Below are 22,301 nucleotides of genomic sequence, written 5' to 3' on the forward strand. Positions count from 1 at the left end.
TATATCACGCATGTACTCAACGACATCAAAGGCGTCTGGGGCTGGGTCAGGGAGACTGGTCACTGGAGTTAGATCTACGACATGAGTGGGCTACCAACCATAAACCACTTGAAAGGGAGACTTGCTCGTGGACCTGTTGATGGAACTGTTATATGCAAACTCGGCTTGAAGTAAGACGAGGTCTCAGGTTTTGACATTTTCCCATACTAGACTCCGTAACAAGTTTCCTAAGGTGCGGTTCACAACTTCGGTTTGGCCATCAGTTTGGGGGTGGTACGCACTACTAAACTGAAGCTTGGTCTTCAATAAGGCCCATAACGATTTCCAAAAATGGCTCATAAAACGCGCATCACGATCAAAGGTAATCGTATGGGGTAAACCTATGTCACAGGGATTCGGCTAGCAGGGTGCCGCACCCGCGTCGACGCGACTGGGTGCGGGTGCGGTCAACCCGATCCTGGGTGCGTTGACTGCACCCAGGATCATTTAGGTCTATTTTTTTTTTGGATTTTTTTTTTAAATTTGCCCTATGAAATCGGCTGCAGAATTTAAAATTTTTTTTTTTGCTGACAGCTGCTTGCTTCTACTGCTCTTGTTTTATAAAGGGACACTTTTAAAACCATCTAAAATTGAAGAGCCTTTTCAATCCAGGTCCTTTTTCGTAAAGGATTTTCTCTCTCCATAATAAATGATAATGATGGTGGTAGCCTTGCTGGCTATTAGTATTCACTGTTCTCCTGACGAGATGGGTGCTCTAGCTGTAGCCTTGTGTAGACCTCTCTTTTCCACATGTCCAATCCAATAAATTTCTTTTAGCTGTCGTGCAACTATATATAAAATGGAGTTTGAAGAATCCTATGGCGTGGCAGTGGAGTCGTAGGCCTCATGAAGATTCTCTCTCCAACAAACCACATAAAACCTTGCGCTTATATTTTTTTCGTGAAGACCAGGGAGTTTCAGACATGATTGAATCATGACAGTCAGCAGAACGCAACAGGCTGGGTCGATCAGATTGCCAATCCTTTCGTTTCATCAATTTTGTCCCGTTGCCTCAAAGTACACAACAAGCAGAACGTGGGTAACGAGTTTTTAAACAAACACACCAGCAAAAAAAATTGGACCTCCGACCCGCATCGGGGGAACCCCCAGACCCCCTTATATATATATTACATTTTTGCCCCTGCCGCACCCCCGCACCCGGGTTTTTTGGAAGTGCCGAATCCCCGCACCCGCACCCGCACCCATGTGACATAGGGGTAAACCATGGAAGCGGGCGATGTCCTTGAAGTAATAGGAAGCTACTAATGAGGCGTCAGTGGTTCGCTTACACAGGACAAAAATAACCATTTTTGAGAACCGGTCAACAACGACTAAAATTGAATCAAAACGACGTGGGGTTCTGGGAAGACCCACCATAAAATCCATGGACACGTGCTCCCACGGTCGCTCAGGGATGAGTAACAGAGTATATAGACCACTATTTTGACGATGACCCTTTGACACTTGACACACATGACAACCTTGAACGAACTTGATAACCTCTTTGCGCATTTTGGGCCAAAAGTATCGTTAATCTAACAGAGCGAATGTCTTATCATGTCCAAAATGCCCAGCTAACCCTCCCTCATGTAATTCGGAAATCAACTGAAGCCTAAGAGAGATATCAGGCACACATAATTTGTTCCCACGAAAGAGGTAACCATTATGAATACTAAAACGGTGGTCGACGGTGTGATCTGAGGAGGTGCACCCTTCCCAGGCTTGCTGGAAATCAGGGTCCGTCGGGTATAACTCCTTGCACTGCTCGAACCCAATGACCTGCACTGACATAGTCAACAAAAGGCTGTTCTTCCTACTAAGAGCATCAACCACCTTGTTCAGAGTACCAGACTGGTGGCGAATCATAAATGTGTACTCTTGCAAGAAACTGACCCGCTTGGCATGACGAGCACTTAGTTTCTTTTGATTATTCCGGTACTTCAATGCCTCATGATCCGTGTACAAGACAAATTCCTTATAAATGAGGTAATGCCTCCAATAACAAAGGGCTTGTACAACGACATAAGTGGAATACTGACACCTGACTTGAGTAAGCTTCTCACTAAAGAAAGCAACAGGTCAGCGGTTCTGACTCAAGACGACGCCAATTCCCACTTTAGAGGCATCACACTCAACCTCAAAGACTGTATTGAAATCAGGAAGGGCTAAGATAAGGGCACTAGTCATTCTTTTTTTGATGATCGTAAAGGCTTTTACCGCAGCAGGAGTCCAATGAAAACTAGTACCCTTTAGGCACTCCGTGATGGGGGCCATGAGGGTGCTGAAGTTTCTCACAAAACATCGGTAAAAAGTGGCTAACCCGTAAAAACTACGGATCTCTCCTATAGTCTTTGGGGTAGGCCAATCGACAATCGCACGAACTTTCGCAGGATCTGCCTTAACTCCATCGGATAACACAATAAAACTTAGGAATACGACACTGGACGTCATGAACTCACACTTTTTCGCATTGACATACAATTTTTCTCTCCTCAAAATCTCTAGAACCTGACGCAGGTGACTCAAATGATCAGACAAAGACAAACTATAAATCAAAATATCATCAAAATATACAACAACAAACTTCCCTATACAAGGGCGCAACACTTGGGTCATCATATTCATGACAATACTTGGGACATTAGATAGCCCAAATGGCATGACTAACCACTCATACAACCCATCACATGTCTTGAATGCCGTCTTCCACTCATCCCCCTCTCTGATACGAATCTGGTGATACCCGCTTTTTAAATTTATTTTGGAGAAAATGGAGGAACCAGACAACATATCAAACATGTCGTCCAAACGAGGGATGGGAAAACGGTATTTGACCGTGATGCGATTGATCACACAACTATCAACACACATGCACATGGACCCATCTTTCTTAGGAGTGAGCAGGGCGGGTACTGCGCAAGGGCTAACACTCTCGCGAATAAAGCCCTTTTGCAGTAACTCCTGAACCTGCCTCAACAACTTGGCATGCTCGGATGTGTTCATGCGATATGCAGGGAGGTTAGGAAGATTCGATTCCGGCACAAAATCAATGGCGTGCTGGACCACCCTCATCGACGACAACCCATTAGGCAGGTCATTTGGCATAATGTCGCAAAACTGCTCAATAAGGGGGGCGATGTTCGTAGGATCCAATAACAATGTACTCATCGACGACTTAACCACCAAGGCATAACAATAACCATCCTCCTGACAAAGGTTCAAGAAAGACCGGTAGGATAGGCCTGCAAGCCGGGGAACTCGCTCAGGCTTATCTACCGTGGGAAACCCCGTCTCCTTGATGGGGAGAAGGACTATCTTATGACCTTTAAATATAAACAAATACGTGTTCCTACGACCATCATGAATGGTCTTGCGATCAAACTGCCAAGGACGACCCAAAAGGATGTGACACACACTCATAGGGGTTACACCACACCTCATCGTGGTAGTGCTCCCCCATGAAGAACCGAACTAAACAACGCTGGGTGATGGGAACCTCGCTTTCTTTCTTGAACCAGGCCATCTTGTATGTGGGACAATTTCTCTGTTTTCAGGTTCAAGGTAGACACAACGCTCTCAGACACCATGTTCTCAGAAGCACCTGTGTCGATAATAACATCACACGCGTGACCCTCACAGTTGCATCATGTTCTAAAAATATTGTTCCGCAACCATTTTGCAGGGATCAACTCACGGGGTGCGGTCAAAACATGATGGATGGACAATAGATTCTCTACGTTGCCGTCGAACTCTACGACTTTCCTCTCATCTTCGTCCTCAACCAATGATTCACTCTTACTCTCAGATGCTGACTCCACAATACCTTCAACGAGATGGGTGTTCTTGCTCACAGTGGGACACTTAGACACGATATGTCCTAACTCCTGACACCTAAAGCAATGGATGGTAGACTCACTAGGTTTGGCTTTGGACCGGGTATTGAATGCGGGTTTGGACGGGCCAGGTTTGCTAAGTTCTGCTCTAGGGGTAAACTTTGAGTCCTCCTTCCTAGGGGAGCTTGCTCCCCTGGTTGAGAAACTCGACTTAGGTCGACTGAACTGTTCACTACGGGAGGTCCTATATTTCTGCCTCCCTTTCAACTTTTCGTCGACGTTCATGGCATAACTGCTTGCCTGATCTAATGTCTCAACTGTGATACAACTAAAATCGTCAGAAATAGCAGGACGCAGACCAGAAATGTACCTTGTAACCTGCTGGCGGGCGGTTTCCTCGATCTGCACACGTAGGGAAAGACGATGAAACTCAGTAGTGTAGTCCGCCATAGTTCGGTTGCCTTGACACAGGGTCAGGTACTCCTTGTAGGCTCTCTCGGCGTGATCTAAAGGTACAAATTTTGATTGCATCAATCTCTGCATCTCCTCTTACGATTGCACGTGCTCTAGCCCCTGCCGATCTCTTAACCTTTGCAGTTAAACCTGTAAGAAAGTGAAAAATACGCTACAACAAATGACTCTCAACAAGTTCTCACAAATACACCATAAGAACCACAAAGGTTCACAAAGAGAACTTAAGAATACACACAACCCGAAACAAGTATAAAAATGAAAAATAAACAATTTTATTGATTTGAGATAAAAACCCAAAACAAGAGTAAGTCTTTACAAGGGAAATAGCCCTATATTTATAGAGAGGTAGAGAGAAGCCTTAAGAGAGCTGTTGGACTCTCCAACGGCTCTAATAGAGCTGTTGGGGAGTCCAACAACTCTTTTTGGATTTATCTTTTTGACTTGGTCAAAAAGGTACCTTTTTGACTAGTCAAAAAGGTAAAGGCCAAATCAGTCCAATGATGGACTGGTTTGGCTAATTCTAGTTGTATTTTAACTAAAATTAATTAAACGAAAAATCCTAACTAGAAAGGAGATAAAACATTACATGTCTATGAGATTACATATGAGATTACATATGAGATTACATATTTTAACACTCCCCCTCAAACTTACGGTTGGATAACCGAAAGTTTGCCTAAGAGAAAGTGAAACCTAGGAGCAACGAGATGCTTGGTGAAGAAATCGGCCAGCTGATATTCTGAAGCAACATAGGGAAGATTGATGGTGCCACGCAAAAATTCCTCTCGAACATAATGACAATCCATTTCTATATGTTTGGTGCATTCATGAAATGTCCGATTGCTTGCAATATAGATAGAGCTCTTGTTGTCACAACACAGATTTGATGCTTTTGGACTTTCAACTCCCATATCGGAAAGTAGACGTCGAAGCCAGACTAATTCCACAATAGTTGTAGCCATTGCCCTATATTCAGCTTCAGTTGATGAGAGAGAGACCTTTTGTTGCTTCTTACATCGCCAAGACACCAAGGATTCTCCCAAAAAGACACAAAAACCTGTAGTTGAGTGACAGTCATTTGGATCACCACCCCAATCTGCATCAGTATAAGCAAGCAATTCTAAGTTAGAGGAAGCAGATAAAAATAATCCTCGAGAAATAGATTTTTTGATATATCTAATAATACGCAAAACTGCTCCCATATGAACAGAAGTTGGAGCATGTTGAAATTGACTGGCTGTATGGACCGCATGTGTAATGTCAGGTCTTGTGATAGATAGATACGATAAAGCCCCAACAAGTTGCCTATACGGAGTCGGATTCTCGAGTGACTCTCCATCATCAATCTTCATTTTGACATTCACAATCTCAGGAGTATCAACATGTCTTTCATCTGAAATACCTGACCGGGCAACAATATCTAATGCAAACTTAGATTGAGTTAGCAAGTAACCTCTAGGTGAGTAGGCAACTTTTATACCAAAAAAATATTTCAAAAAACCCAAATCACTCATTTCAAAATGTGTTTTGAGAATTTTTTTAATATCATAAACTCCCTGTTTATCACTTCCAGTGATGATCATGTCGTCAACATAGAGTAGAAGGATGATAATACCTGCATCAGAATTCTTAACAAACAAAGTTGTGTCAGTAAGACAAAATCGAAAACCAAAATCAAGCATAATCTTACTAAACTTATCATACCAAGCTTTTGGAGCTTGCTTGAGACCATATAAAGCCTTGTTTAGGCGAAGTGTTTTCCCTTTAGGTATATTCATTCCTGGTGGTGGGTCCATGTATACTTCTTCAGCTAAAGTTCCATTTAGAAAAACATTTTTAACATCCATTTGAAAGATATGCCATCCCTTTATTGATGCAAGAGCTATTAGGATTCTAACAGTGGTCATTCTAGCTACTGGGGCAAAGGTCTCTTCATAGTCTATTCCATATTCTTGGGAATAACCTTTTGCCACCAACCGGACTTTGAATCTTTCAAGATGCCATCACTCTTAGTTTTCACCTTGTACACCCAGCGACAACCAATAGGTTTCTTGTTGTTTGGAGGATGGTCTTCAATGGTCCAAGTATTTGTTTTTTTAAGGCTTCTAATTCGACTTTCATAGCCTTGACCCATTCTGGTTGATCCTTGGCTATATCATAACTGAGAGGTTCTTCATAGGAATGAATTAGAGCAATAAAGGCTTGATGTTTTGGTGAAAAAGACTGATATGACACAAACTTTGCAGGAACCCTCGAGATCCTAGTGGATTTTCTAGATGAAGAGGCAGATTCATGTTCCCTTGTGTATTTATCCAGGGCACACTGTCTTTCTAAATTTCCTCGTCTAGAGTATTGAATACAATCTTGACTATTTCTATGACGATCAGAATCAATCACATCCATATGATCATCTAGATCAATTTCTCTTTCACTATCCTTTGGAACTAGATCCAACAAGAAGGAATACTCATCTATTACAGTAGAATTTTTGTTTTAAAAAAACTTTCATTTTCTAGAAAGGATACATTCTTTGAAACGTATAACTTGTTGTTTTTAGGGTCAAAACATCTGTATCCTTTTTGATTATTTGCATATCCTAAAAAAGTACATGGTATAGCACGGGGAGAGAATTTATCATTCTTATCTGTAAAAACAAAGCACTTGCACCCAAACACCCTCATTCTAGAATAATCAGGTTTTTGTTTATAAAGCTTTTCAGTAGGAGAAATATTTTTTATTGAGGATGAGGGCATCCTATTAATAAGATACACAACAGTTAAAATAGCTGAGGGCATCCTATTAATAAGATACACAACAGTTAAAATAGCTTCGGCCCAAAAAACTTTAGGAACTTGATGTGTGATAAGTAGTGTTCTAGTTGTTTCTATAATGTGTCTGTGTTTTCTCTCAGCTAACCCATTTTTTTGAGGGGTATAGGGATAAGATTTTTGGTGTGAAATTCCATGTGAGTTCAAATATTCTTTAAATTCAGTTGATAAAAATTCTCCCCCTGAATCAGTGCGAAATATTGAAATATCATTCTTAAATTGATTTTTGACCATATTATGAAATATTTGAAAAAAAGAGCACTTCAAATTTGTGTTTGAGAAAGTAAATCCAGGTATATCGTGTAAAGTCATCCACGAAAATTACATAGTATAAAAACCCACCTTTTGACGTAACTGGTGCAGGACCCCAAACATCAGAGTGAATTAATTCAAGTGGTCAAGTGAGGACAAAAGTTCTTTCTTGAAATGCTAGTCGTTTCATTTTTCCAAAAATACATTTTTCACAAGTGAAAGTTTCAAAATTACAATTTTTTTCCATGTTTGGAAAGTACTGAAGCTTGGATATACAAGGGTGACCAAATCTTTGGTGTAAAAGATCCAAGCCTACTTTTTGAACATTGCAGCATAATGTTTTCTTGGGTAATTCCAAAAAATCCATGTAATATAAGCCTCCTTCTCTATGGCCTTCCCCAATCAGCTTCCCTAACTGGTGATCCTGTACTTGACAATCATGAGAAGAGAAGGAAACATTACACCCATGATCAGTTAATTGAGAAACAGATAAGAGATTTAGATTAAGTTTGGGGATATATCTAATCTTTGGAACACAAAATCCTTTTGAGTTTTGAGAGTTATTTTCGAAATTTCCTATTCCTTTTATCTCAAGGGATGTTCTATCCGCAGTAAAAACACTCGATCCACTTGAGTCATAACAATGCGACAGTAATTTTAAATTTGGTGTCATGTGAAAAGAAGCACCAGAGTCAAGAAGCCATAGGGGTTTACCTGGATCGGAGGTGCCAACAGAAGAGATCGCAACTCCAGCTGAGGGAGAAGTTCCTTTAAGAAGAGGTTATAGAGCCTCCACCAGCTGAGACAGGGACATGTTTCCAATGGATGTCTCATTTGATTCTTTTGATTCAACAACTACCTTCTTCTCATAAGATTTTTTCAACTTTGGATAGTAAGTTTTAACATGTCCGGGTTCATGACAATAATAACAAATAACTTTTCTCCTTTCAAAATCGCCTCCTTGCCTTTCATTGTTTATTCTCCCAATATGTGGAGGTTTGTATGTGCGAATGTGATTACCTGGTCTAGATACAGCTAAAACTGTATCATCATCGCTTTTGTCGACTCGTTTCTTGAGTCTATTTTCTTCCATACTTAGCTCTTCAATGGTATCTTCAATAGAGGGAACATTTCCCCGATGTAGAAGAGCGGACTTGGTTGATTCAAATTCGGGTCTCAACCCATTTATAAATTGAAAAAAATGCTCCGCATTTACTTGATTTTGGCGAAGCTCAATGTCTTGTGGACAATGCCACTTTGGTTCAAGAAGAGCCAACTCTTCCTATAGTTCGGATAAGCTATTGTAGTATTCTCTAATACTTCTCTCTCCTTGAACCATATTCTGAACCTTTTCTTGTAAGTTACATATATGAGCAATATCTTTAAGAGAATACATTCTCTTAAGATATTCCCACGCATCATTAGCATGTTCAAATTTTGCGAGACTTGAACACTTCTTTATGTCTACACTAGAAATTAGCCAAGACATGATCTTGGCGTGACCCATTCTCCATTCTTTCCATTCCTTTTCATATGTGGAGATGGCCTTAGTTTTTTCCACCTCCGAAAGAGGTACTTCTCTTCCACCTTCTTCTTTAGTGAGCGTTAGTTTAGGTTCCTTATCGGTTCCATCAACTAAGCCCCATAGACCCTTTCCCCAAATAAGATGCTTCGTGATTGAAGCCCATGTTACATAGTTTGAATCGTTGAGTTTTATGGACTTAATGGTGACATTATCATTGTCATCCATTTTACAAGCTTGGGAATGAGAGGGGAAGAAGAAAAGCAAGTGGGAAGAGGAATATTTTAACCACAAAGATCGAAAATAAGTATCCTTTCACGCCCTTCAAGGCTACACACAAGCACTCCTTTAAAGAGACTTCACTTTCTTGAAGAGTAGTTGCATGACACGCTTCCCAATACACGTCCACCGACCTTGCTCTGATACCATGTAAGAAAGTGAAAAATACGCTACAACAAATGTCTCTCAACAAGTTCTCACAAATACACCATAAGAACTACAAAGGTTCACAAAGAGAACTTAAGAATACACACAACCCGAAACGGGTATAAAAATGAAAAATAAATAATTTTATTGATTTGAGATAAAAACCCAAAACAAGAGTAAGTCTTTACAAGGGGAATAACCCCATATTTATAGAGAGGTAGAGAGAAGCCTTAAGAGAGCTGTTGGACTCTCCAACAACTCTATTTGGATTTACCTTTTTGACTTGGTCAAAAAGGTACCTTTTGACTAGTCAAAAAGGTAAAGGCCAAATCAGTCCAATGATGGACTGGTTTGGCTAATTCTAGTTGTATTTTAACTAGAATTAATTAAACGAAAAATCCTAACTAGAAAGGAGATAAAACATTACATGTCTATGAGATATTATATGAGATTACATATTTTAACAAAACCCACCATGTTTGTGCTAGACCTCGCAACCGAGTAGACGCTAGAGAGACACGACGATGCTCAACGACGGTGTGGTAGTCAAAGAAGAACTGCACAACATAAGACCAGTCGAAGAACTGCTCCGCATTGAACCGTCCCGCGAACTCCTGAAGGTCCAGCTTCACCCCGTAAGTGGAAGGGTGCTCTGGTGCTCTCTGTTGACGAGTCTCTGTGCAAGATAGAGTTTGAACTATGATTCAAGGGATAAAACTATTAGATAATACTATAATGATCTATCCGAATTTTGGAAAGAATTGGCTATTCTAGAGCTAAAGTAGCATTGTCCCGAAGATATAGAACTCCGCCAAAGACAAATAGATGCGGAACATTTTTATCAATTCATTAACAGACTAGAATCTAAGATCGAAATTTGAATCTACAACCTTTATTCTTCTTCATAGAGGAAAAGTTCCTTCTATTGAAGATACTATAGAAAAATTGAGTAGAGGAAAATAGATTGAAAAATCATGAAACAAAAAATGAAGATGACTCAGTCTTAGCCGTCTCTTGACCAAAAAATCACATATGTGCATATAGATCATCTCATTATAAAAGACAAAGCAATGACTATGATAGAAGGAAAGCTCATCATTGTCGTGAATTGGGACACATTAGGCCCCAATGTCCTAAACTAAGAAGAACATATGAGAAAAAGGTTGCATCGGTAGGCTCTCTGCAAGAGTTAAATGATATCTCTATATCACAAGATTCATCCATTGAAAGCATGTTTTTGGCTTAATTAATGGAAGCTCTTCAACCGCTTCTCAAAAGTGCATATTTCTCAACTAGAGTTGTTATTTCATCTTATTCCGACCCCGGCAAAATTCTTTGGCTTGATTCTAGTGCATCTTTTCATATGACTCCAAACAAAGATATTTTATCTGAATATCATAACAACTCAAGTGTGTCAAATATTTTCATAGACAATAATACATCTCTTCAAATTGAAGGAATAGGGAATTTTGAAAAAAAATCATTCAAACTCAAAAAATCTTTTTATTCTAAAAGTTCGTTACATTTCTAAACTAAACTTAAATCTTTTATTCGTCTCTTAAATTTTTTATTGTGGTTGTAATATTTTTTTTTCTTCAAATAAATGTTTGATACATGATCGTCAGTCAAGGAAGTTGATTGGGCAAAGCCATAGAGAAGGACTCTACTATATGGATTTTTGGAAATACCTAAAGATGTTTTTTGTTGTAATAACAAAAAAATGGATTTAAATGTATGGCATAAGAGATTAGGGCATCCAAATGTATCCAAAATCAAATATTTTCCAAATTTGAATTTTTTTTGTAATCTTAATGATTTCTCTTGCGAAGACTGTATTCTTAAAAAAATGAAGATATTACCATTCAATGATAGAACTTTTGTTTCCTTTAGACCACTTAGCTTATGCATTCAGATGTTTGGGGTGCGACACATGTTTTATCTAAAGGTGGATATGCATATTATGTCATATTTGTTAATGATTTTACTAGGCATACTTGGATACACTTTTTTAAGCATAAATTTGAAGTCCTTTTTCATTTTCGAAACTTTTATAAATTGGTTATAAATAGATTTGAAAATGAAATCTCTATATCTCAGATTGATTCTGGAGGAGAATTTGTTTCAAATGAATTTAAAAATTATCTTAATCTACGTGGCATCACACATCAAAGATCTTGTCCTTACACTACAACAAAATAGATTAGCTAAAATAAAATATAGGCACATTATTAAAACTTCAATGACCTTAATTATAAACAGAATGCCATTTTCCTCTTAACAAAATATTTCTCCTATTAAAAAACTTGTTCAAATCTCTCTTGACTATATCATATACGAGTCTTTGGTTGCAAACGTTTTGTATTAACCAATAAAAATGACAAATTTTCACCAAGAGCTATTTTGTGTGCCTTCTTTGGTTATGCTGACAACCAAAAAGGATATCGATGTTATGATCCTATAAATGAAAAATTATATATTTTTAGAAATGTTACCTTTTTGAAAAAAAAAACTTTGAAAAAGATCAAGCTAAGGAAGTAACTGAGTACTCATTCTTATTTAACCTTGATGTTAATGATTGTGAATGTGAATATGATTTTGAAAATATTACTGAATCAAGAGATAGTGAGTCTCTTGATGAAAAATTTCATGATGATCAATCTTATTTACAATATTCTAGACGGGCACATCAAGAAACTCCACGTGCACTTGAAAATTTTTCTAACTTAAATAAAAAAGAAGTGCAAACTAGGAAATCATCTAGATGTAACAAAACAAAAACAAAAACAAAAACAAAAGCAAATAAGAACCTCTTATGGGCTTACAAGAACAAATACAAAAACCACTTATGGATCAATATGCATCACCCACACAAGGGCCAAGAAAGTAAAAATAAATGCTTTGTATTATAAAGTGCTTGAGAAAGCCTTAAGAAATTAAAGGGGAGAACCCCTATAAAACAAGAGAAGGGGATTGGGGGCAGCCCAACTAGTTGTTGGGCTAGCCCCCAACGGTGGGCAGCTCCAACAGCTAGTTGGAGTTGTCCCATCACCTTTTAATGACAAAACACAAAAAGTAAAATACAAAAACAATAAAATAAAAAGAACAAAGTCAGCCCCTAATGGGATGACCACTAGTATAATGTGAAAGAACAAAGTCAGCCCCTAATGGGTATTTTGGTATATATATATACACACACACAAAATCTTAACACCCCCCTCAAACTCACGATGTAACAACTGAGAGTTTGCCAAGTAGAAAGTGAAATCTAGGAGACGGGAGCACTTTGGTGAAGAAGTCCGCTAGTTGATACTCATATGAAACATATGGTAACGTGATGGTCTTCTTTAAAAATTCCTCACGAATGTAGTGACAATCCATTTCAATGTGTTTGGTCAATTCATAGAATGTATGATTGCTTGCAATGTATACTGCGCCCTTGTTGTCACAACATAATCTTGAGGGTTCTGCAATGTGAACTCCTAAGTCTTATAATAATTGTCTAAACCATACAAATTCAAAAATAGTTGTCATCATGGCATGATACTCTGCTTCAACGAAAGAGAGACATCTTCTGTTGCTTCTTGCATATCCATGAAATTAGATAATCACCTAAAAAAATAAAATGTGGTTGAGCATCTATCATTCGCATATCCTCCCTAATCAAAATCAGAACATGCAATAACTTCTAACGAGAAAGAGGATGAAAGAAATAACCCATAATTAATAAAACTTATAATATATCTAATAATTCTCATTACAGCACTCATATGTACTGTAGTGGGAGCATGCTGAAATTGACTAACAAAATGAATAGCATAAGAAATATCAAGACGAGTAATAGAGAGATAAGATAAAGCCTCAATCATTTGTCTATATAGAGTTGGATTCTTCAAAAGTTCTCCATCATCTTTCTTCATCTTTGCATTGATAACCTCTCGAGTATCAACTCGCTTTTCATCTAAGAGTCTTGATCGTTTGTCTACGATAACAAGTAACCACGAGGTGATTAAGTCACTTCTATTCCAAGAAAGTACTACAAAAAACTAAGGTTTGTCATATCAAAGATAGCTTTGAATACATCTTTGATATAACTAACTCTTTGCTTATCACCTCCTATGATAATTATATCAACGTAGAGAAGTAATATCACCATTTCTGCATTAGAAGACTTAACAAACAATGTAATGTCAGTATAACAAGATTTAAAACCAAGTTATGTCATTACACTACTGAATCGATCATACCAAGCCTTGGGGGCTTATTTTAATCCATACAATACTTTTGATAACCGAATGATTGTTCCATGTGTAAAACTTAATCCTGGTAGAGGATTCATGTAAACTTCCTCGTTGAGATTACCATTTAAAAAGGCATTTTTCACATCCATTTGAAAAATGAATCATTTTTTTATTGATGTTATAGAAATAAGAGTTCTAACAATAGTCATTCGAGCGGCTAGAGCAAATGTCTCATCAAAGTCTATTCTATATTCTTGACTATATCCTTTGGCTACTAGTCTGTCTTTATATCTTTCTAATGTCTCATTACTTTTGGTTTTAATCTTATAGACCCATCTATGTCCTATAGTTTTTTTTTCTTTAGGTAATGTTTGAATTTCTCAAGTTTTTGCCTTTTCTAAAGCTTCAAATTCATCATTCATTGCCCTAATTTTTTCTTGATCATTTTTAGCATCATGGTAAGACGATGGTTCTACATATGAGTTATATTTCATTATCCATGCTCTATATTTGGGTTTAAAGGAGTCATATGATACAAATCTACTAGGAGAATGAATCTTTTAACACTAGAGGAATCTATATCTTGATTTTGAGAATATCTTTCTAAAGCACATGGAGGATGGTCTTTAGTACGTATCAAGACCCTCGTTCACATTTTCATGTGCATCATGAGTGTCCTTATTGTCACTCTCACGCACATCATGAATGTCATCACAACTCCCATGCTCATTGGCAAGGTAAAAAGGAAATGAATAGTCACAATGCCCTTGGATTTTATCTTTATCAAATCCATTTTCGTTTTAAAAAAAAGTGACATTTCTTGAGACATAGCTTGTTCCTTTTAATTTCATAACATTTATACCATTTTTTCTTTTCGACATAGTATAGGAAAACACAAAGAATAACTTTTGGTAAAAGTTTATTATTTTTATCGGTAAGGACAAAGCATTTACAACCAAAGACTCAACCTCTTGTAATCGGGAGATTTTTTAAATAATTTTTCAATGAGGGAAATGTTTTCGATAGTTTTTTAAGGCATCATATTCATTGATGCAGAGCAGGCTGTACCACATGACCCTGACCCGGCAAGGGAACCCGACCCACCACAAGGCATGGACGACCGAATCCCGCAGCAGGATTCGATCACAGGTGAGGTGACTCGATGCAAGAAGGTAATGCGCACCTACTCCAGAAGAGGGAAAGTTCGGCTCGCCGCCGATCCAGTTCCAAGTTGAAGCTGTCTCGGGTCCGGGCCCGAGACCCGGATTTAGTAATCCTCTTTAAAAGCCCTATCTAGGGTTGCGTGAAGCCATACGACACCCCTTCTTTTCGTTTCAGCATTTTGTTCTTTCTTGTCCAGTCGTTCTTTCATTTTGCTTACTACTCTTCAGAGTTTGTCTTTTATTCTTCATTTATATTCAGCGTATTGTTCATTGGACCATTTGATTGAAATAAAATCAAGCCTCACCATTGTGGTGGGCATTGCTATTCCATTTTTGTTCTGCGCACAACTGTGTGGATCGTGCCTTTCACAACTACCATCAAGAACTCATGAAGGCTGCATCAAAGAGTCGTGCCTTCACCGCCATCAGCAAAGAACCCGTGAAGGCTGCATCAAAGTGGTATAAGAGCCTAGGCGTCCTCCTTCGGCAGCAACATGGCTCAAGAGGCGAGGAACAATCCGGCATGCGACAAGGAACGGGAGGTGATCGGTACCGAAGACCCAATGATGCGCATGATGGAAATGATGACAAAAAATGCAAGAGAACATGTTGCGCATGAACAAAGAAATGGCTGGGATCACAAAGAGGTTGGATGGGATTGACAGTCGACTCGTCGCCATAGAATCGCCAGCAGGGGCGAACCCGGCGACAACCCAACAAGTGGGTACCACAGTGGGCGACAGTGCAGTAAGCATCGTCACGACTGCAACGATCGACCCAGCCCAACTGGGTCATCAGCCTGCGGTACTGCTGGAGGGCATTGGGGAAGGTCTGCGCAGGACTACCAGCCGAGAAATGCTCCAGCAAGGTACGCCAACGCTGAACCCTGGCATGACTGCGACGCGGCCGACCCCAGGGCCTATAGGAGATCCTCCCATCATCGGCGTGAATACGCAGGTCTGGCATCGACCCACACAACAGGGGCTGCAGGCCAGACCCAGCCTGTGTGGCTCGAGTGTGACGCCGGATCAGACCGCGGGCGCACCAACGTCAGCTTGCGCCGGGATGGGTTTGTCGACCCTCCTAGCGCCCGCGCGCGGGAGTTCAGTCGCAGGCCGCTCGCGGATCGATCCCTTGTGGTTCGAACCTGACCCCTCAGGGTCCGGTCAAGAACCCATATTAATCGGGTCCACACCCGGTTATCGAGGACCACCCTTTGGGTTCTCGAGATCGAGTCTGGGTCTTGCAGCCCCATACCCAGCCTACCCAGTTGGGTTTGGTTCGCAGTTCGCTCTGAATCCGACCCAACTCGTTAATTTTGAACCCCAAACTGGATCCTATGCCGACCCAAACTTGTATCGGACCTGGACGGAGCTCCAACTTGATTTTGTGTCGGGTCAAAACCAGACACATAATCATATGGACCATGGATCGAGTTCAAACCAAGCCTTTTATCCCCACAACTCGAACACTTTTTAACCTCTACACTACTAATAAGGCAAGATATGATCTTGACATGTCTCATCCTCTATTCCTTTTACTTCTCATAAGTAGTTATAGCCTTAATCTTTTCATTTTTGGTTAGAGACACTTCTTTCTCACCTTCTACCTTAGTAAAAACAAACTTAGATTCTGGATCAGAACCATCTAGTCCTCACAACCCTTTTCTCTAAATAAGGTACTTCATAATAGAAGTCCATGTTACATAATTGAAATTATTGAGTTTTATGGGTTTAATGATGACCTTATCATTGTTATCCATTTTACAAGGGCTAAGAGAGGAGGAGAAAAGGAAAAAAGAAGAGCAATATGAGGAACACGAGCACTCCTCCACCAAGGGTTCACATGATCACTTCCAACACTTGCAAAATCACCAACACTTTCAAAAAGTCCTCAAATGAACTTTAATACTTCCAAGCTCTGATACCATGTAAAGAGAGGTTGAACACTTTCAAACACTAACAAAGAGTCCACCAACAAGTGCAAAATGCGCAAGCAAAAGTGCCACCAAGGACACAATAACAAATGCTACGAAGAACGCAATTACAAGTGCCACCCATGGTATACACAAAAGATAAAAAATAATAGCTTTATTTGAAGAATATGCAAGAAGCATCACATTTACAAGGGGGATGGACTCCTATTTATATACAAGAGGGAGAGAGAGAGAGAGTCCTAAAAGGGAGGAGAGAAGTCTAAGAGAGAGAGGGGACAAGAACCAACAGCTCCAAGTCAACAAGTGTTGACTTGGGCCAACCTCTCATATATATATATATACATATATTAGTCATTTTACTTCCCTAGAAATCATTCTCTAGTGAACAGGGTTGGATTTGGATTGTTGTTTGTGAAATTTTAGCTTGACTTTCCCTTTCCTTTCCTCAAAAATTAGGATTGGTCAACTTGATCTCTCTAACATCAGTTGTCTGAATGTATACCTGTTCAACTCTCTCTGTGGATTCCCTCTGCTTGGATCTTTCTGCACAATCATGGTTTTCTATTTTGGCGTTCATCTTTCATAGTGAGCACTCCCCTGAAGTGGAGATGCTGGAAGTGGCACCTAACTGGTTTGTTGTTTCTTATTTCTCACAGGCATTATTCTATTCAGCTCTTCTCTGTGCCCGTGAAATGCTTGCACCTGAGGATGGATCAGCTGACCTCATCCGAGCATTGAACAATCGGCTCATAGCCTTATCTTTCCATATAAGAGAGTATTATTGGGTTGATATGAAGAAACTCAATGAGATCTATCGTTACAAGACTGAGGAGTACTCTTATGATGCTGTTAACAAGTTCAACATCTATCCGGATCAGATTCCCCCTTGGTTAGTGGAATGGATGCCTAATCGAGGAGGGTATTTGATTGGGAATTTACAACCAGCTCACATGGATTTCCGTTTCTTTTCTCTTGGAAACTTGTGGTCTGTAGTTTGTAGTTTAGCTACAAAAGAGCAGTCTGAAGCTATACTTGACCTGATTGAGGCAAAATGGACTGACTTAGTTGCAGAGATGCCATTCAAGATCTGTTACCCTGCTCTTGAAGGTGAAGAGTGGAGAATCATCACTGGCAGTGATCCAAAAAACACGTAAGTTTGACATCCTTATGATGAAATTCAGCTTGCTTTGTCATTTACTTTATGTATGCATATTTATTTTCTGTTGGTGGTGCAGGCCTTGGTCATATCATAATGGTGGTTCGTGGCCTACATTACTTTGGCAGGTAATGCCAACTTCTGTATAAGATTCCCACGTTGCATTTGTAATTAAAAAAAATGGAAGTTAGGATTTCCTTGTTAGAGCTAAATATTTGAACATCAAGCTCTTTTTATCATACATCAGGGGATGCTCGTGCGATAAGTAGCTCGAAGAGGAAAACTACACATTTTAGATTTTTGGGTATTGAGGGGATCATCCACCCCGTCAAACCTGAGTCATGTCTTTGCAAAACTTGGATTGGTTTGGAACAGCATTCAGTTTGATTCTTGAACCAAATTTTGTGAATAATCTTCATGCAGTGTGATGTTTGACTCTCTCTCTCTCTCTCTCTCACACACACACACACACACACACACACATAGCTACTAAGATTGCTTGAGATTAGTCGAATGAGATGGTAGTCGCACTCTTATAACTGAGGGATCTTGGATTCGAATCCCTGGGGGAAATCCTCCTGCTTGAACTCTGATACATGTGGTCTTATTGCAGCTGACTGTGGCATGCATAAAGATGAATAGGTTGGAGGTGGCAGCAAAAGCAGTTGAGGTTGTAGAGAGGCGAATATCAAGAGATCGATGGCCAGAATATTATGACACAAAGAAAGGACGTCTCATTGGGAAACAAGCGCGCTTATATCAGACATGGTCTATTGCCGGCCTTCTAGTGGCAAAGCTCTTACTAAGAAACCCAGAAGCTGCAAAGATTCTCACGTGTGAAGAGGATGCTGAATTGGTGAGTGCTTTCTACTGCATGCTAGATGCCAACCCCAAGAGGAAACGGGGTCGGAGGGCCAACAAGAGCTACATTGTCTGAGAATTCAGAGAAAGCAAGCATAAAAGTAAGTGATCAGTGTATTTAGATGTTGGCAGTCTGTTGGATGGTTTCACATCAATTAGAAAATGGGTCAAGTGCTTGCTGCAGTTCCTACGGTTCCGTGAAAGCCATCCAATAAAGATGGTAGCCTTGATACTGCACCTCTTTTGCCGTGGTTAAGTTACTCAAGCGGGCTACTTATCTTCCTCTATCTGACCTTATTGATCTTCCTTTTCCACCGTATCATTGCTATTTATGTCACAAGAATGCTGTGTTCGCTTGTATATTATTCTTAATAAAAAACTACAGAAAAAAATAGCATGTTCAATGTTCTTTTGGCTTTTCTGTGTGACGGAGATTACCAGTTATTCATACTGAATTTGATTAACATTGTACTCTCTCTCTCTCTCTCTCTCTCTCTCTCTCTCTCTATATATATATATATATATATATATATATATATATATATATATATATATATCACACAAGAAGAGAGTAGCTGCCAACAGTGGCCAACGCGCGCACGTCATCCATCGTGCGCGCAATGGACCGTGTGCATGCGTCAAAGTCTTTAAAAGACTTTTAGCAGTGGGGGGAAACTACCGATAAAGACCCTCTGGGTCTTTAGCGGCGGTTGCTGATTGCTTCTAAAAGGTGTTTTTTTTGCCCTGTGTGAACGTGCGGCTGGTGTTCAACCTTACACACGTGTGTGTGTGTGTGTGTGTGTGTGTGTGTGTGTGTGTGTGTGTGTGTGGAGTGAATCTTGGTCAGAAGGCTGTGCCTGAATCTGGTCGAGTAGGTTTAAAGCTGTCCAACAATATACACAGGCTAAGATGGATAAGGAATGCCTTTAAAATCCAAATCCTTGTTATTAAGCTGAGTCAGCCTAGATAAGGTCAACCTCAACATTCTGTCACGTTGACTGGGACTCAACCCTTGGATTAGGCAAGGGAGGTGCACAATTTCTTTTTCTTAAACCAACTCAGCCTAGTTTAGTTTCTAAGCAAGTCCGAAGGTGCTTAATAAACAAGAGTTCATTTTCCTGAAAAAACATGAACCTAGTACCACCTTTGATGTGTTATTTATAGCAGCAATACTCTGATTAAACAATTAAAAAGGCATCTTTGACCCTTAGAGAAGATGTCTTCTATCCTTAATATGGAGACTAGCAACTCTAACCATCTCTTTGTAAGATGCTTCAAGCAGCCATTTCTATAAAAGTGGAAGAGGATATTACGTGAACTGGATGAAACTAGTTATCTATAATCTATGATCAACCAGCTTTAAACTCAGGTTTAGATCTGGAGAATCTTTACTGTTTTCTTGTTGGTATGGGTTGGAAGAGTTTAAACAAGTCACTAGTCCTTTTGGTTGAACATAGTTGAGTACACTACTAACTAAAAAGTAACCAATCTCAAGTTCCTTGTTTGTCCAAAGATAATTACAAGAGTTGGTGTATCCAAATGAAAGCGTTGTTGGGTTTTCAAGAGTATTGGTAGATAGTCAATGAAACATATACTGAACCAGTAAATGCTCAAGTGAAAACTACTCTATCAAAAGATAACAAAAATGCTCTCAATGTGAATAGAAAGATAAGAATTCTCTCTTTTTTATTTAGCAAGGTGCATAATTCATTTTTGAGATATTGCATCAGCAATCAATTCAAAGTAAACACGAAAGATTCTTCAAAACTACTTCAAAAGAGCTAAAAATGTGAAGAAAGTTTGCCTTCAAACATTAAGAGTCATGTTTGAAGCTCTCCAAATGAAGGAATGTGAGTCAATATAAGACCATTTTTCAAGAGTTATAATGGTTTTTAATCAATTTTAAAAAAGAGACATTTGAAGTGTAAAAAATATTTGACAATCTTTGAATACAAAATTTGATTTCATTGTTGTAACTATAGAAGAGTCCAGAGATCTAAAAACTATGATTATAAATTAATTCATGAACTCTTTTCAAGTTTATAAGAAAAGATTTGCAAAGAAGACTGATTCTCATTAGAATAAGTTTTGCAAAGCAAGATGTCTTTAAGAAAAATAAGAGGTGGACCCAGAGGAAGAGGCCGTGGTCAATCAAATAGATGTTGATATGGCTTTGTAATGCCAATAATGAGATTGGAATATGACAAACACAAGCAAGTAGAGGTCGTGGTGGTAGAATGAGTCATTGATAATTGTATGATCATTCTAATATTCAATGCTTCAATTGTAAGAAGTATTGCTATATTAATATCAAATGCAAATTTAAGGACTAATAAAAAAAGAAGATTGATGAGGTGTCTTGAAGTCTATTGTTGGTGTGTAAAGAAGGATACCTTAATGAATGCAATTCTTTAGTATCTTGATAATGGGGTTAGCAATCATATTGGGAAAGAAGGAGATGCTTGTGGAACTTGATGAATTGGTCAACGACAAAGTAACCATTGATGATGCTTCTCAACTTTTGTTGAAAAAAAAAGGTAAAATTTTGATTCAGTTGAAGAATAATAAATATGACTTTATCTTCAATGCTTATTATATTCTAAACATGAAGAACAATATTTTGAGCTTGGCCAACCATTAAGAAAGTAGTATAATATTTAATTAAAAGATTTACCCCTCACTATCAAAGATCAAAATAATAATTTGATTGCTAAAGTTAGCATGTTAAAGAATCAAATGCTCTTGCTTGAGATATACAATGATGTGCTAAAATGCTTGAGTGTTTGTGTACATGAAAAACCTTCATTGTAGCATTTGAGGTTTGGACACTTCAATGTTGATGGTTTGAAATTGTTGCATAATTAAACATGGTGAAATGACTGCCCCCAATTGACCATCTTATTAATAAAGTTTGTGAGGGATGTGTCCTTGAAAGAGGGAGCTTCTCATGTGGCATTTCAAAAAGAATAAAAAGACTTCTTGAGATAATCGATACAGATGTATGTGCTCTACTAAGTACAATATATTTCACAGAGAACAAATATTTTCTCACATTCATTGATGATTTTATTAAAAAAAATGAGTTTATTTTATAAAAGAAAGTTGGATGTTTTTTCAAATTCTAAGCAATCCAAAACTTTAGTTGAAAAACAAAATTTGCATTTTATAAAAGTTTTGAGATCAGATAGAAGTAATAGATACTACTCGAAAGGATTTTGATAATTTTTGCAAGAGGTACCCTAGACAAACCAACAAAATGAGGCAATGCAAAGAAAAAATTAAACAATTCTTGACATGACAAGAAGTATGTTAAAGTACAAAAATATACCTAATGAAATTTGGGCCAAAGTGGATTCATGTGTGGTATATTTCTTGAATAGATGTTCTACTAAAAATATCCATTTTATGTCTCCACAAGATGCATGAAGCTGTTACAAGCCAAGTATTAGGTATTTTAGGTTTTTTTGTTGCATTAGGTATGCTCATATTCCAAATCAAAAGTGAACCTAGTTAGATAACGGAAGTAAAAAATTTGTCTTTATTGGCTATCATAAAAGTTTAAAGGCATATGAA

At 38.7% G+C, this 22,301-nt stretch overlaps 1 protein-coding gene across 4 annotated transcripts in view; it reads left to right on the forward strand.

Moving 5' to 3' along the window:
• LOC149847067 (neutral/alkaline invertase 3, chloroplastic-like) overlaps positions 1-19,194 on the forward strand; it is a 28,754-nt gene extending 9,560 nt beyond the window's left edge. For all 4 annotated transcript variants that reach the window (XM_089996780.1, XM_089996783.1, XM_089996781.1 and 1 more), the window contains 3 exons: positions 17,368-17,861; positions 17,947-17,995; positions 18,481-19,194. In XM_089996780.1, coding sequence (XP_089852906.1) covers positions 17,368-17,861; positions 17,947-17,995; positions 18,481-18,804 — 867 coding nt within the window. In that variant the 3' untranslated portion in view covers positions 18,805-19,194. The remainder of the gene's footprint in view (positions 1-17,367; positions 17,862-17,946; positions 17,996-18,480) is intronic.
• The last annotated feature ends 3,107 nt before the right edge of the window (positions 19,195-22,301 follow it).

This window comes from Nuphar pumila, chromosome 2 (genome assembly GCF_984573655.1).
Source record: "Nuphar pumila chromosome 2, dmNupPumi1.hap1.1, whole genome shotgun sequence".
In the NCBI taxonomy this organism is placed as follows: domain Eukaryota; kingdom Viridiplantae; phylum Streptophyta; class Magnoliopsida; order Nymphaeales; family Nymphaeaceae; genus Nuphar; species Nuphar pumila.